Source organism: Manis pentadactyla, chromosome 7 (genome assembly GCF_030020395.1).
Source record: "Manis pentadactyla isolate mManPen7 chromosome 7, mManPen7.hap1, whole genome shotgun sequence".
In the NCBI taxonomy this organism is placed as follows: domain Eukaryota; kingdom Metazoa; phylum Chordata; class Mammalia; order Pholidota; family Manidae; genus Manis; species Manis pentadactyla.
In genome coordinates, this window is record NC_080025.1 from 14478235 (window position 1) to 14491927 (window position 13693).

The 13693-nt window shown below is 32.6% G+C and overlaps 1 protein-coding gene across 2 annotated transcripts in view; it reads right to left on the bottom strand.

Moving 5' to 3' along the window:
- MICU3 (mitochondrial calcium uptake family member 3) overlaps positions 1–13693 on the bottom strand; it is an 82423-nt gene that overhangs the window by 24328 nt on the left and 44402 nt on the right. Inside the window, exons 5-8 of one of the 2 annotated variants that reach the window (XM_036894309.2) lie at positions 12616–12663; positions 9653–9735; positions 5064–5135; positions 1758–1796 (exon numbers count right to left, since the gene is read on the bottom strand). In XM_036894309.2, the coding sequence (XP_036750204.2) occupies positions 1758–1796; positions 5064–5135; positions 9653–9735; positions 12616–12663 (242 nt within the window). The remainder of the gene's footprint in view (positions 1–1757; positions 1797–5063; positions 5136–9652; positions 9736–12615; positions 12664–13693) is intronic. The other variant, XM_036894310.2, reaches the window with a different exon arrangement.

The window sequence follows — 13693 nt, forward strand, 5'->3', positions numbered from 1 at the left end:
AAAAAGGTCAATTTATATAACGAATTAAGGGAGTTGAAAAATCATGTAATCCATTTAATACTATAGATTTGAATGACATTAATTACATCACTTTAAAATATGTATTTTATATTCTTACATGAAAACAAGATCTTTCTAAAATAAAAAGTTAAAAAATTACCAGAAAAAATGTAAAATCATAAATTTACTTTCCTATTAACTAAGCAGGCATAATATAAATGAAATAGGCAATTTAAGTCTGCTTCTCAGTATTATTCTTTTAGTGGCTGAGTGACTAGCCAATTTGTATATGCAGCTTAAGCTAGAGCTATGTTAGTACTATACACTTTGAGCAATATACTCAGAAATGTATTTTTTTTTAATCACATAATAATTTATCGATATGAAAATTGCTTGAGTTTAAAGGAGAAACATAAGTTGCCATGGCTAGAAAAATAGTTTGTATGACAGATTAAAAAAATTAAAAAGTCAAAAATATTATTAACGTTAAGTTTCACAGGGCATATAGCTTTATATTCTGTGGAATTTTCATCTTATATATTCTCACCAATTTTTTAAAAGATTAGCAGAAGACTCCTAAAAATTTTAAGAAAATGGTAGACTTTATTTAATAGAAGGCAGTAGTGAATTTTGTAGAAAAAAATCTGAAGTAATATCAAATAATTAGTCATAAGGGATCAAATAATTAGTCATAAGGGTCTCATGGACTTCAGCTTGTTCTCCAACCCATTCTAGGTCCCATATGTTGTGACTTAGGCAAGATATCTTAGGTTTCTTTTATGCTGAATCAGCCTCTAGTGTATGTTCAAATCTAGACAGTTGGTTTTATAGTTTGGAATTTTGATTAACTATCCAATACAAGAGGCAGCACACATACTTGTAAAGTTGTATACTACAACTGGAACACTTTCAGCAGGATACTGATTCAGTCACCCTTACTCAAGGGCTCCTCTCAGATAGAATTTGTATAATTTGAAGGCTCCTTCTAGTAACTTAAGGATCCTTGGGGAAATTAAATGAATTGTGCATGTTTCATTCAAAAGGGGTGCTGGTCTATGCCTAGTTGCTTAGTAGCTGGGCTAACCAACAAGCTCTGACTTTCCAGAAGAAAGTAAAGAAAGAAAGCTTAGCACAAGAGAAATACATCTGGAAGATCATTTGCAGGAATTCCCAACTCTTTCAGGAAAAGAAGAGTCTGAAAATCGTAATCCTTTTTGAGAACTAACATGATACACTAACACATTAAATATATCAAGTGTCATCTTATACCAGACTTTGTATAGGCTATAGGCAATTGGCAGGCATCAAAGATTTTAGAAAAAATTTAGGAGAAATACTGAAAACTAAGAAAAGTGTATACACTTTTTTACTAGAACTGAGGAAAGATTATTTATCACATGATGGATAGACCTAGTTCTTAAAATACCTGTGTTCTGCAGGAGCATAGCCTGAAAATCTGCTCCATAATTTGTATTTAACTCTTCAAATAACACTGAAAAACACAAAATTTCAATTATTCTAACAGCGTTTTTGATTGTGATTATTCCAATCTTAAGATATACAAGTGATGTGTAAATTTGAGTCTTCTCATAAATCTAGGGAGGAAATTTAAAAATTTGACTTGGTTGCACCTTATTTTATCCCATAAATTCCTAAACACTCTCAGTAGCAGATATAATTTTATATAAATAAGCAACACTTTCAAATATAACAGGTGAGGCTATTTACATAAAGAACATTTAAAGTATTGTACATACACTATTAGTAGGAGAATGGTATCCATAAAGTTGAAGACGCTGACATAGAGCACAAAGGGCCAAATGAAGTGTCACATTTCAGAATGAACCCAAGTTTAGCAAAAGAAAAAAGGAAAAAGATGACAAAATATTCAATTAGGAAGGGCAAATCATTATGCTACATTCTATATAGAGAACACACACAAGTGGGATAAATATTAAAGATGAGTAGCAAAGTTTTTAAAAGCTTATATAATTAAACAGTAAAAGAATGTGTGCTCGCTTCACCCATTTTCACTGTAACTCTCTGATAGAACCCTTGCTTTAAATAAACCATGCTCCTCCAAAGTGTGCTTCAGCAGTTCTGTATGGGGTGGTGGGGAACCTAGATGCAGCAGCATGACAGTGGAAATGGTATGAGAGACCTGCAGTGGGGTTTTGTTCTGCTCTTATTAGTGCTGTGACCTTAGGCAAGTTAATGAACCTCTCTAGGATGGTTTTCTCATCTGTAAAATGAATATGATACTTACCTGGGAGAAATGTAATGAGGACTAAATGGGAGTGACATTTAGGATGAAGGCAGTACAGAGCTTAGCACATAAATGTCCCAAGAAATGCTATGTTTCTCTCTTCTGAAGCACACTTGGTTTCATTGCGGTATACAAATATTTTTACATTTAGTTTTGATTTAATTTTGATTTGGGTATGTAAATATTCAGTTCAAAGTAGCTGTATGGCTCCACTAACTAAAAGAAAACTTTACGTTTCACAATGACCTGTGTTTGTTGTTTTACAAACTGTTAAGTGGCCATGTGTTTTAGCATATTTAACCCCCACAACTATTCCTTGTGGTCATTACTCCTATTATACCCACTATACAAATGAAGAAACTGAGGCACAGAGAGGTTAACAACCTTGCTGACGGTCATGCAGGTAATGAATGCAGAGCTAATATTCAAACACTGAAAATCTGGGTCCTGAGCCTATGCTATAGTGTCTCTTTAATGTAATCCATATATTTTCAGTATAAGCTAATTTTAATTGCTTCAAAACTTAAAAATCTCATCAGTTCAGATATGCATTATTTAAAATGTGACAACTATCAACAATAAGATACCACTGATTATAATCACCATTAAACATAGGATATTTGTGAAAAGTTGTATTGTTGTAGAGTGCTATTTAGTTCAGAGGCTGTACTAAAGATTATTTCTGAATTGTTCTAATAGATCTGATAGCTAAATTATATAAATGAGATTTCAGAAACTCTAATTAAACTTTGTAAGATAAATACCTCTAAGGTGCCTGTGGAAATCAATGACTTTAGTAAGCAGTCCTTTACATATAGGTAGGTTATATATTACATATAAGTTATTTTTACCCCTTTAAAACACATCACCTTCCCCATGTATTTGCTAGGGACTGCTTTATTGATCTATATTGTATTTAAAATTATACAATTTAGGGTATGATGATATAATTTAGATTTCAAAATTCAGATAAACTTTCCCTAATTAATCCAAGTTAATGAGGATTTGCTGTATCACTAGTATGTAATATTTACATTAAATCAGTATTAAAGTTTACTTTACCTGGCCTGCAATAAAGCTCAGACCCAAGCTTTGCACTGACACTATCTATAGCTTTTCTCAAAGCAGGTTGTCCGCTATTATTTCTCCCTTTCCTTTCTCCTTTTATTACTTGCCTTTTATATTTTAGTAAATGTTAATGAATAGAATGGTATTTTATTTTTAGTGGAAGATCTATCATCTTTTCTGGAAGTAGTAAAAATAAACAAGTAACAGTTAAGTTTCTACTCATTAAAATATTATATACTTTACCAATGAGTCTATCAAAAGATTCATTAACATGATTCAACCTCCTAAATGATATTTTATTAATAACTTGCCTATCTAATTATAGCTAACCTATCAAATTAAAATAATTGTTTACTCTTTTAATATATTGTCTACAGAAAAAATTTATGAAGACACTTAATTCTCTAGTGTTACCTGCTAATACTCTAAAAAATTGCATTTTATGGGGCTAATTCAAAGAAGATTTGTTGGTTACAATTTGGAAACCATGATACCTGAATTAGAGAACTCTTCAATGCAAGTTTAATACTTAGCTAACATTATAATCAGCTGTTTGATTTTTTAAAAAGTGTCTTCCATAAATTTTGTCAATTAGTATATTGGGGGTGGTTCAACAAATACTGGTAATTATATCAGTCAAATATCCTAAGAAATAACATTTATTTCATTATCTTGATAATCTACTTTTATTAATATAAATACTCCACAAATCTATTGGGATTGAATATGGCATGCATCTGCTACAGATAATCCATGTTTTAAAAACCCTAATATATATCCTTATAACAATGAGAATAATAAAAAATATGGCAACTCTCATGTTAATTATTTAAATTCCAGGTAGACCAATTAAACTACTGCACAGGGCCACTAATTTCCAATGAAATAATTATCATTTGTGTGCCAACAAAATTCACCATGTTCCTGCGCTCCAAGTACCAGACAAAGAAATATGCTACAGTAAGTAGAAGTACAGGTTTTGGAGCTGGTCAGCCATGGGTTCAAATCTTAGTTTGCCATTTAATAGTTACGTTACTTTGGACAAGATACTTAACTTTTCCAACGAACAGTTTCCTCATTTATAATTACAGATAACAAGGGAACTGTTGGGTAGATTAGAGGAAATACATGTAGAGCACCTAGTATAGTCCCTGATAGTAAGATCTCAGCACCTGTTATTTTTATTATGTGAATGTAGTGAAATATTTGGGACAAGCAAAAATAAAAATGGTAGGAAAATGGAGGGAAAGGCTGCTTAACTCTTCCTTTGTAATAATGAAAACACTGCTCATCCAAGACGAATCTATGATATATATTTCTGAGAATGCAAAAAAACGCATTATTTCTGTTTTGCTTCAACATTTATATTGATATAGTTATTATTAAATTCACTCACATGTATAATTAAATCTTTGCAATTCACCTTTAAATTTTTACATGCATAATGATCTGTATTAATCTATTATATGGTATACCCTTCAAATCTCACAGATAACAATAATATGGATGAAAATGACTTAACGAATGTGTTTATGGATACAGATGTTTAATATCAATATTTGCTGCAAATATTGATATTGATGCATATAAATACTAAAGCAATTTTTCTACATTAGAACTTTAGAAAGGGACAGCTCCAAAGTTACACAGTTTAATTATTGTTCCTCAACATCAATAAAATAATGCTTACCTAGAAAACCCACTTGAAATTACTATAAATTATTCTTACCAGCATTGCACGCTTTTCTTCATCACCTTTAGTTTCTCTCTTTTCATTTTTTTTCCTGAATATCTCTTGAAGCTGAAAAGGAATCAAGAATCAAATATCCAACAGGAGTTTCTGGGCACCTATCTACCACCCCGGTATATTCTAAGAACAAAGAAATAGTTATTAGCTTTACCCACCAAGAACATTAAAACTACTATAAATACATTTTCTGATGTCAATTTTTTTTTCTTGAGAAAAAGAAAATACATCCTTTGGTACTGGTAAGCTCTAGTTAAGTTAAACATACAGAATTATAGTTTTACTTTATCTCCCAAGACACAAACACAGGGAGTCTGTGTGACACCACATAAAAAGAGATGGAGTCTACCAGGGAATAAAGAACATTGAAACAGAACTCAGTGACTCAAGAGTTTGAGCCCATCTTCTGACACATACTAATTTTATGACAGTAGACAGGTCTCTCAACCCTTGCTGGGCTACAAGTTGCTCATATATGAGATGAAGATGGACTAGATGATTCTAAGGTGGGATTAGAATTGTGGTGGGAGCATGGACTCTGCATGTATAACCCTTTGAGCAAATTAATCTAATTATTTAAGGCTTGTTTTCCAAATCAGTAACATGGAGATATTTCTGTACCTTACAGGAGTATTTTTTTTTCCAAGTTTTACTGAGGTATAATTGGCAGATCTTACATGAATGTTGTACAGAGTATCACAAGTAATTGCTTAATTTCCTGTCACAGAGTGACTTCTCAATAGTATTAGCTATTATTATAAGTGGTATCATTTCCTCTTTAAAATCCTATTTTACAAATGGAAGTCTAATACCTCTTTCTCAGTTATCTGTCAAAGTCATTGTTCTTGTCTTTATAATTTGAACAGTGATCTCAATTCTTCATTTCATTTTGTACGGCAATAGTTTGAAAGTCAAATAAAATGTATTACCTCCCAAGACATGCAATAAAAATTAAAAATACAGTAAAATATGATTTTATAAACAAATTTATTTCCACACTTTTTCTAATGAAAATAGTTTTTAATAAAGGTTATTAATCACTTTTAAAAAAATAAATCACACAGTTATAAAATATTTATTCAGAATGCAAGTAGACCACTGTAATATAAGATAACAGAGTACAAAAACTTCATTGAGAATGCTCCAGATTCCGTATCCCAAGTGATCTTTGAGAAGCTATTCACTTGTTGAGTTTTGGTGCAGTAGCAAAGAAAAATTTCCACAATCTATACGGGTTATTAAGATATGCCTTCTTTTCCAACCACTGGGTGGTCAAACTTTTTTCATACTCTTCAACCAAAACATCAACTTGCAATAAATTAAATCTAAAAGAAAATATGAGAATCCAGTTGTCTTTTTATTAATCTAAACATTAAAGAGATGTTTTAGAATGTACAACATAACTGCTCAACTTTTTTCTGTTTTGGAAAATAAGATTTTTTATTTTTAAGTTTTATGTATTTGTTTTTATGAAAGTTCATTTATTGTGTTGTCTTACTAATAAGAGAATGTTTCCCCCTTTCTTTTTTGTTTTTGTTTTGTTTTTATTGAAGTATAATTGATATACAATATTATATTGGTTTCAAGTATACAACATAGTGATTCAACAGTTATTTACATTATGAAATGCTCACCCAACTAGTGGTTACTACCTGTCAACATAGCTGTTACAGAACTACTGACTATATTTCTGTGCTGTACTTCCATACCTCTAATTTATATTATAATTGAGATTTTGTGCCTCTCTATTCCCTTCACCTATTTCACCCACTCTCTCCAACCCCTTCCCCATGGTAATCACCAGTCACTTCTCAATGTCTATGAGTCTACTGCTGTTTTGTTCACTTTGCTTTGTTTTGTTTTTAGATTCCACAAGTAAGTGAAATCATATGGTATTTGTCTTTCTCCACCTGGCTTATTTCACTTAGCATAATACCCTCTAGGTCCATCCATGTTGTCGCAAATGGCATTTCTTTTATATGGCTGAGTAAATTTCATTGTATATATGTACCATATCTTCTTTATCCATTCATCTATTGATGGACACTGGTTGCTTCCATATCTTGATTACTATAAAGAATGTGGCAATAAACTCAGGGGTACATAAATCTTTTTGAATCAGAGGTTTTGTTTTCTTTGGGTAAATTCCTAGTAGAACTACTATGTCATATAGTTTGTCTCTTTTTAGTTTTTTGAGGAACCTCTGTACTGCTTTCCACAGTGGCTGCACCAATTTACATTCTTACCAACAGTGTGGGAGGGTTCTCTTTTCCTTACATCCTCACCGACACTTGTTATTTCTTATCTTTTGCATAGTGGATTCTGACTGCTGTGAGGTGGTATCGCTTGTGGTTTTGGTTTGCATTTCCCTGATGATGAGCAAAATGGAGTGTCTTTGTGCCTGTTGGTCATCTGTATGTCTTCTTTGGAAAAATGTGTATTTAGGTTCTCTGCCCATTTTTTAATTGGGTTATTTTTTTTGGTGTTGAGTTGTACCAATTTTTTATATATTTTGGATGTTGACTCTTTATCAGATGTAGTTTGGGAATATATTCTCCCACATAGTAGGTTGCCTTTTTGTTTTGTTCATGGTGTCCTTTGCTGTACAGAAGCTTTTTAGTTTGATGTAGTCCCACTTGTTCATTTTTTATTCTGTTTCCCTTGCCCAGGCAGACATACCCAGAAAAAAATTACTCATGCTTGTATTCAAGAGATTTTTGCTTGTGTTTTCTTCTAAGAGTTTCATGGTTTCATGTCTTATATTTAGGTCTTTAATCCACTTCTAATTTACTTTTGTGTATGGTAGTAAACAGTAATCCAGTTTCATTCTCTTGCATGTAGCTGTTCAGTTTTCCCAAAACCATTTATTTAAAAGGCTGTCTCCAAATTGTATTTATACAATTTACAATCACTTTATAAATAGGCAGAAGAATCACAGACTTTAAACCTCTGCAAATGAGTTAGCCTAACACCACCTCCTGCTTTCAGGAACTCTGATATTTACAAAAAAACAAATAAAAAACAAGAAACAGGACATATAAGGCAACAGTACAGCCACTGCAAAGAGCAAAGCACAGCTTTAAAGCAAGGGCAGCAAGGGCAGCTTTTTATAAGAGTAAAGAGTGGAAACAGATGTAAGTTCTATGTGAACATTTTCACCTCCCACCTTTGGGATATTGTCTACACAAATAGACAATATCCCAAAAGACATCTGAACAGGCAACTTCTGGTGGATTGAGTTCCAAAAGTTAATCTTTAAGTCAGTGGGTGCAACTTGGCAGTGTTGCCACAGAGTTTATTGAAAGCTATTTAGATTATTAGGCCCATTTTGAAAGTCCTAACATACAGCTATACACTATCAGAGCAGAACCCTATTACAGGAAATCTGTCCATCGTAGGATGTTAGGAAAATAGCTCTATCTTTGCAATGAAACTGGAAACTAACTTCCCTAACATCCTGAAAGCCCTGGGATGAGGGATCCTTCATGGGTCTGGCTCCAGTGGCATGGCTCAGGGACTGTACCTGGGCAAGGGCTACATGGGTGTTAGATTAGGCCTTCTGACAGATCCCAGTAATTAGACAGTTTGCTTCCTTTTGAATAGCTACTAATTAGCTTTTGACAAGGATTTTTATCTCTTCTCTTCCTTCTAGAGAAAAGAATGATTTCATAGTTTCTCTCCCATGTTTCAGCCTCTGAAGAAAATACTAAGCTGTTCAAAGAGGTTTTTTGAGGGATTTTAATGGCCTGTTACAAAGGTAAAATAGAAAAAAAACCCCCACCAATTTGTATGCCATCTTTCCCTTTTCTTTTTTACTAGAAGGGTATAGGTAAATATACAACTGAACATGAATGCTAAGGGGGAGATAATAAATTAATGATCTCTATTTTGGAGAAAAAACAGAACAGTCATTTTTCCACAGAAATATATGTAGGATACATGGATAAAAATATATATATAGAAAAATTCTGGAAGGGGTGGTGATGTGATGAGTGAGCAGCTGATGGTGTCACCAGACCAGGACCAATGCTGGACGGGCCAGGTGAGAAAGGCTGAAGGACAGATACCTAAGGACCATCTTGTTCCTCCCACTTTAGATCAGCCCTCAGTCAAAGACAGGGGAAGGGAATAGTAAAACGGGACAAGGCTGGAATTCAAAGCAGTAAGTAATAAGTGGAAGAGAAAAGGAAAGAGAAAAATTATATGACAAGGAAGGAAAGTTCCTGAGGCTGAGTTATGACTGAGCGGTTGATGCGATGGGGACTGGCTTTAGGACCTGGGCATATGTGACACCTCAGGACTGTGTGGTATCCACCCAGTGGAAAGTACTTAACACATTTCAAAATTCCAGAAAATGTGTAAACAGCTATAATCATTTTTATACACTGAATATAATTTATACTTTTATAATGTAAAAATTATTCAAAGCAAGTAAGAATATATTTCTTTATTAAATTAAGTGAAAGCATAAACTCTTCACTCTGTCTTCCACAACAGTATTCTGATAATGCAAAAACATAAATATATTAAGCCCTATTTATTGATAAAATGCAGTCGTATAATATACATACCACCAGAAACTCCTTTTTATCCACCATCTCATTGCCATCAGTGTCAAACATGTTGAAAGCTATTCTAAAACCTGCATGTGGCTCTGCCAGGAAAAAACAGAAAAACATTTGTGAAATGGAAAAATGTTTTTAAAGTACAACAACCCCTACTAGTTGTAAGCAGTTATGCATATTCTGTACAGAAATACTTTCTTTAACAATAAATTCAAAGCAACACATTATTAGTAGTTAAATATAATAAAGCTATATGTAAGTATACACATTTCTGCCTCATGTATTAGAGGTATTAGCACATTTAGTGACAGAATTGATAACACACTTAACTAACTGTATGATACTTGTTGCATAGGAATGACTGTAAAATTTGATTACTTTCCTTCCAAAAATAAATATTTCCTTTTCTTATCCAAAATCTGTTTAAAAGGAAAATATCAGTTCCTCACATCTGAAATATTTTCAGTATGTTTAACTACTTAGAGTAGAATAAAAAAATAAAAATATGACACAATGGACCAGTCCTAGTTCTTGGGAAATTATAGTGGAAATGACCTATGAAAAAAAAAGTCAAGCATTAGAAATTACATATTTGGGTTTAAACTTCTAGAGACTCCAGACACAGAAATATAAAAAAGTCTTGAATAATTAATTCCCAATTTCCCCAAAGACAAAAGAAACAATGTTTTTCTGAGAAAGGCAGACTTCCACAAACTACAAACTGCTTTAATTTTATGAACCTTATAGTGAGGTTCAATCTCTTTTCTCTTTTTACTTCTACAGCATAAAGTGGAAAACTTGGACAGAAGAAAATTTGAATGGGTCCTTCAAAGAGGAGCTCAGTGTACATGCCTTTTCAAGACATTTGATCTTCCCTTCAAGATGACTGGCAAAAAGTTTAAAAAGGGACCTCCCACAGATTTACCTGTTGTGAAATCTTGAACCTAGCAAAAGAAAAGTGTACAGCCCTACTTTTAACTGTCTGAAAATAATGGAAATGGAAGCCAGTCCTTTATGCAAGCTCATTTTTACTTTTATTTTAGGAATCTAAACTTATTTTCATTATCATTCACTTCAGAAAGAAATAAAAAGTTACACCATCTCTAATAATCAAGTTTTAAGCTTTACAAAGTTCTTGAAAATACACAGAGAAGGGAAGTCCTTACAAGCACTGTTTGAAAGGGAAAATAAAGTTAAAGTAATAAAAAGTAAGGAAGAGAAAACCAGAGACAAGTAACAAATTATTTAGCACCCTTACTGCCAGCTCTTACTGAACATTTCTCTTGGTTCTAATCTAGATAAAATCCATTAGTTTTTCAATTCAAATCCCTAGAAGTTTCTAAAATGAGTCCTGCACTCCAAAGGAAGATTTATAGCATCCCAAGATCCTAGTTTCTATAGTAAACAAAAACCACTATATGTGTTTTCTCCTATACCCTTAAACCATACCTTGTCCCATCTCAACAAGTAGCTTTCCTAAATATTTGTTTCATGCTTGTCTACCATTCTGCTGGTTTAGGCACTAATAAATTTTAATTTTGCATCTAAAGTTGTTCTAGTTAACAAGATAATTTTATAGCAGGTCTCTGAGATGCTCTTTGGCATCACTCTCCTAATTTTCATGATAGCATTCATCATTGACTGGATTGAATCATCATAACTGCATCACAGTGGCTTTCCATTCTGAAACAACTTCAGCTAGTCCCTGTTACTAACTGCACAATACTTGTTCTTCAGCACCATCATTTTAATTTTATTTTGAGCAGGAGAAAAAGCAAGAAAAAATAAATTTTGAAACACACATGCACACAGACACATACTATCTCCTGAACTTTCTGTGACAGAACTCTAACATACCACTCACTATTAAATTCAGAGTAACACAGTGGTTGTGAATTTTCTAATGACAGGCGTACAAGGAATTTAATGACTTGTTTCTAAGGACAGAGTTTTACTGATATCAATTTATTGATTGTATTTATCTTGTTTCCATACAGGTCCACAAATCCCCACAGTTGCGAATTACACTAGTGATATTCTTTCTTTCATTCCTTCCTGCATTCAATCACTAACTACTTTTTTGAGAGGCTACAATGTGCCAGACATTGTTCTTGACACAGAAATGGATAAAAACAAAAAAGATAAAACCTTTGCCATTATGGGCCTTGCATTCAAGTGTGGGGAGAAAGACAACATATAAACCAATAAACAAATATTTTCAAATACTTTAAGTGCTTTGAAGACAATAAAACATGGTAAAGGTATAAAAAGGGAGAGATGGAAGGGGAAACTATTTTAGAAAGGATAGTCAAGCAAGGATTCTTGAAGTCTTCACATTTCAAAGGAAACCTGAATGATGATTATTATCATGAGGACCTTGAGAAAAAGCACTAATGGCAGACGGGACAGAAAGTATGAATTCTTGAGGCAGAAATTCAAGGAATAGATAGGTCAAGAGGCTGTAGCACAATGAACAATAGCATATAAATTCCTCCATTACATGCAATGAAATTTAACTGAAAACCTTATGATATAAACCTTCACATATATCATAAAAACTGCTGCATATGAGAGGAAGAGAATAACATGGCTGCTTTAGCATGCATGATGGATATTCTGAAAGACTCACAGTGTTAAAAGACTCATTCTTTTACACTAGTCTTACAGGAACTGTGATTTGAATGAGGATATCAGGAAATTTACAAATCCCCACATGTCCTGAACTAAACCACATGGATTGATTTGAAATCAAAAACTTATGAACACTTTATTACTATACCAGTCATACAAATATTTATGGTTTTGACTTGATACTGCTATGCTGGCATTTAGACAGGAATTTTGCAAAACAGCATGGATGGACCTAAAGTGATTTTAAATAGAAAGAGAATCTAAGAAATATTTTTTTTCCAAGATTCTGATTAAAAAAGAAAACTCCATCCAGAAATACATTTAATGAGTATACTTACTTGTTAAAATACATAAAAGGAAAAGATATTCTGTGTAAGAAATCACACCTAGAAGAAAAATAATGTTAGCAATGCTATATATAAAATATGTTTCTCTTCATATTTATAAGGTAAAATATTATTCTTATAATAGCAATATTAAGTTATAGTTTTTTTAAAAATGCTAAGTATTGTTGTAACAAGCCTAAACTATTATAAAATCACAGCAAAAGAAGCAACAAAATTAATTTTTCTGTAATTGTGTCACATGCCTCTGTAGAAAACCATACAAAATTCCCATTAATGCTCCTAGATATAGTGGCAAAAAAAATCAAAATTAATAATGTTTAGTTACTGCTCTAACTTTAACATTTGTTGCTAGTTTTCAATGTATGACTCTAACTTAGAATAAAAAGGTTGGTAGTGGTTACTACTGTAATGTGCTTAACTCTTGACTAAAACATTTAGACATTCTTGCTTAGAAATCAGATTTCTGTATTGCATTAAAAAAATGAAACTCAATAGTTATCACTTTCCTTTTTTCAAATTATCATTATTCTTGACAAACTTAATGCTTCTATTAAATGTACTCTAACAAGTTTTTATTTTAATTAAATGGCCTACACTGTGCATTGCATCCTGAGTTCTCCATAATCCCATAATTACAAACTTTAAAAGGAGTTTGAAGTAAATAAAAATATAAATTGTCACTCAAATTCTTGCTTTTAGGCTATACCACCTGAAACTATGATTAATAGCTTAATTACATTCCAAGTGGATCCTAAGAAAATTAAGATCAAGAATAAGCCAGTAACACTTATTCAGGTATCAGATAGTCCTGAGGTTTGGTAAGAGGGTATAAAAAAGTCCTTAAGTAATCAGATTGTGGACCTTAAAACTCCACTTCGCCTTCTTTTCTCTGAGACTGCCCTCTTTGTTACAAAACAAAGAGAAGAGGAGTCACTGTCAGGTAGTTCGTCAGGAGACATGAAGGGAACCAGCTAGGAAGCTCTGAAAGCATTCCCTTCTTTTGTTTATACTAGAATATTGTGACCTATAGACAAATAGTTCTGGTTGATTGCCATGAATGTTATGGGAG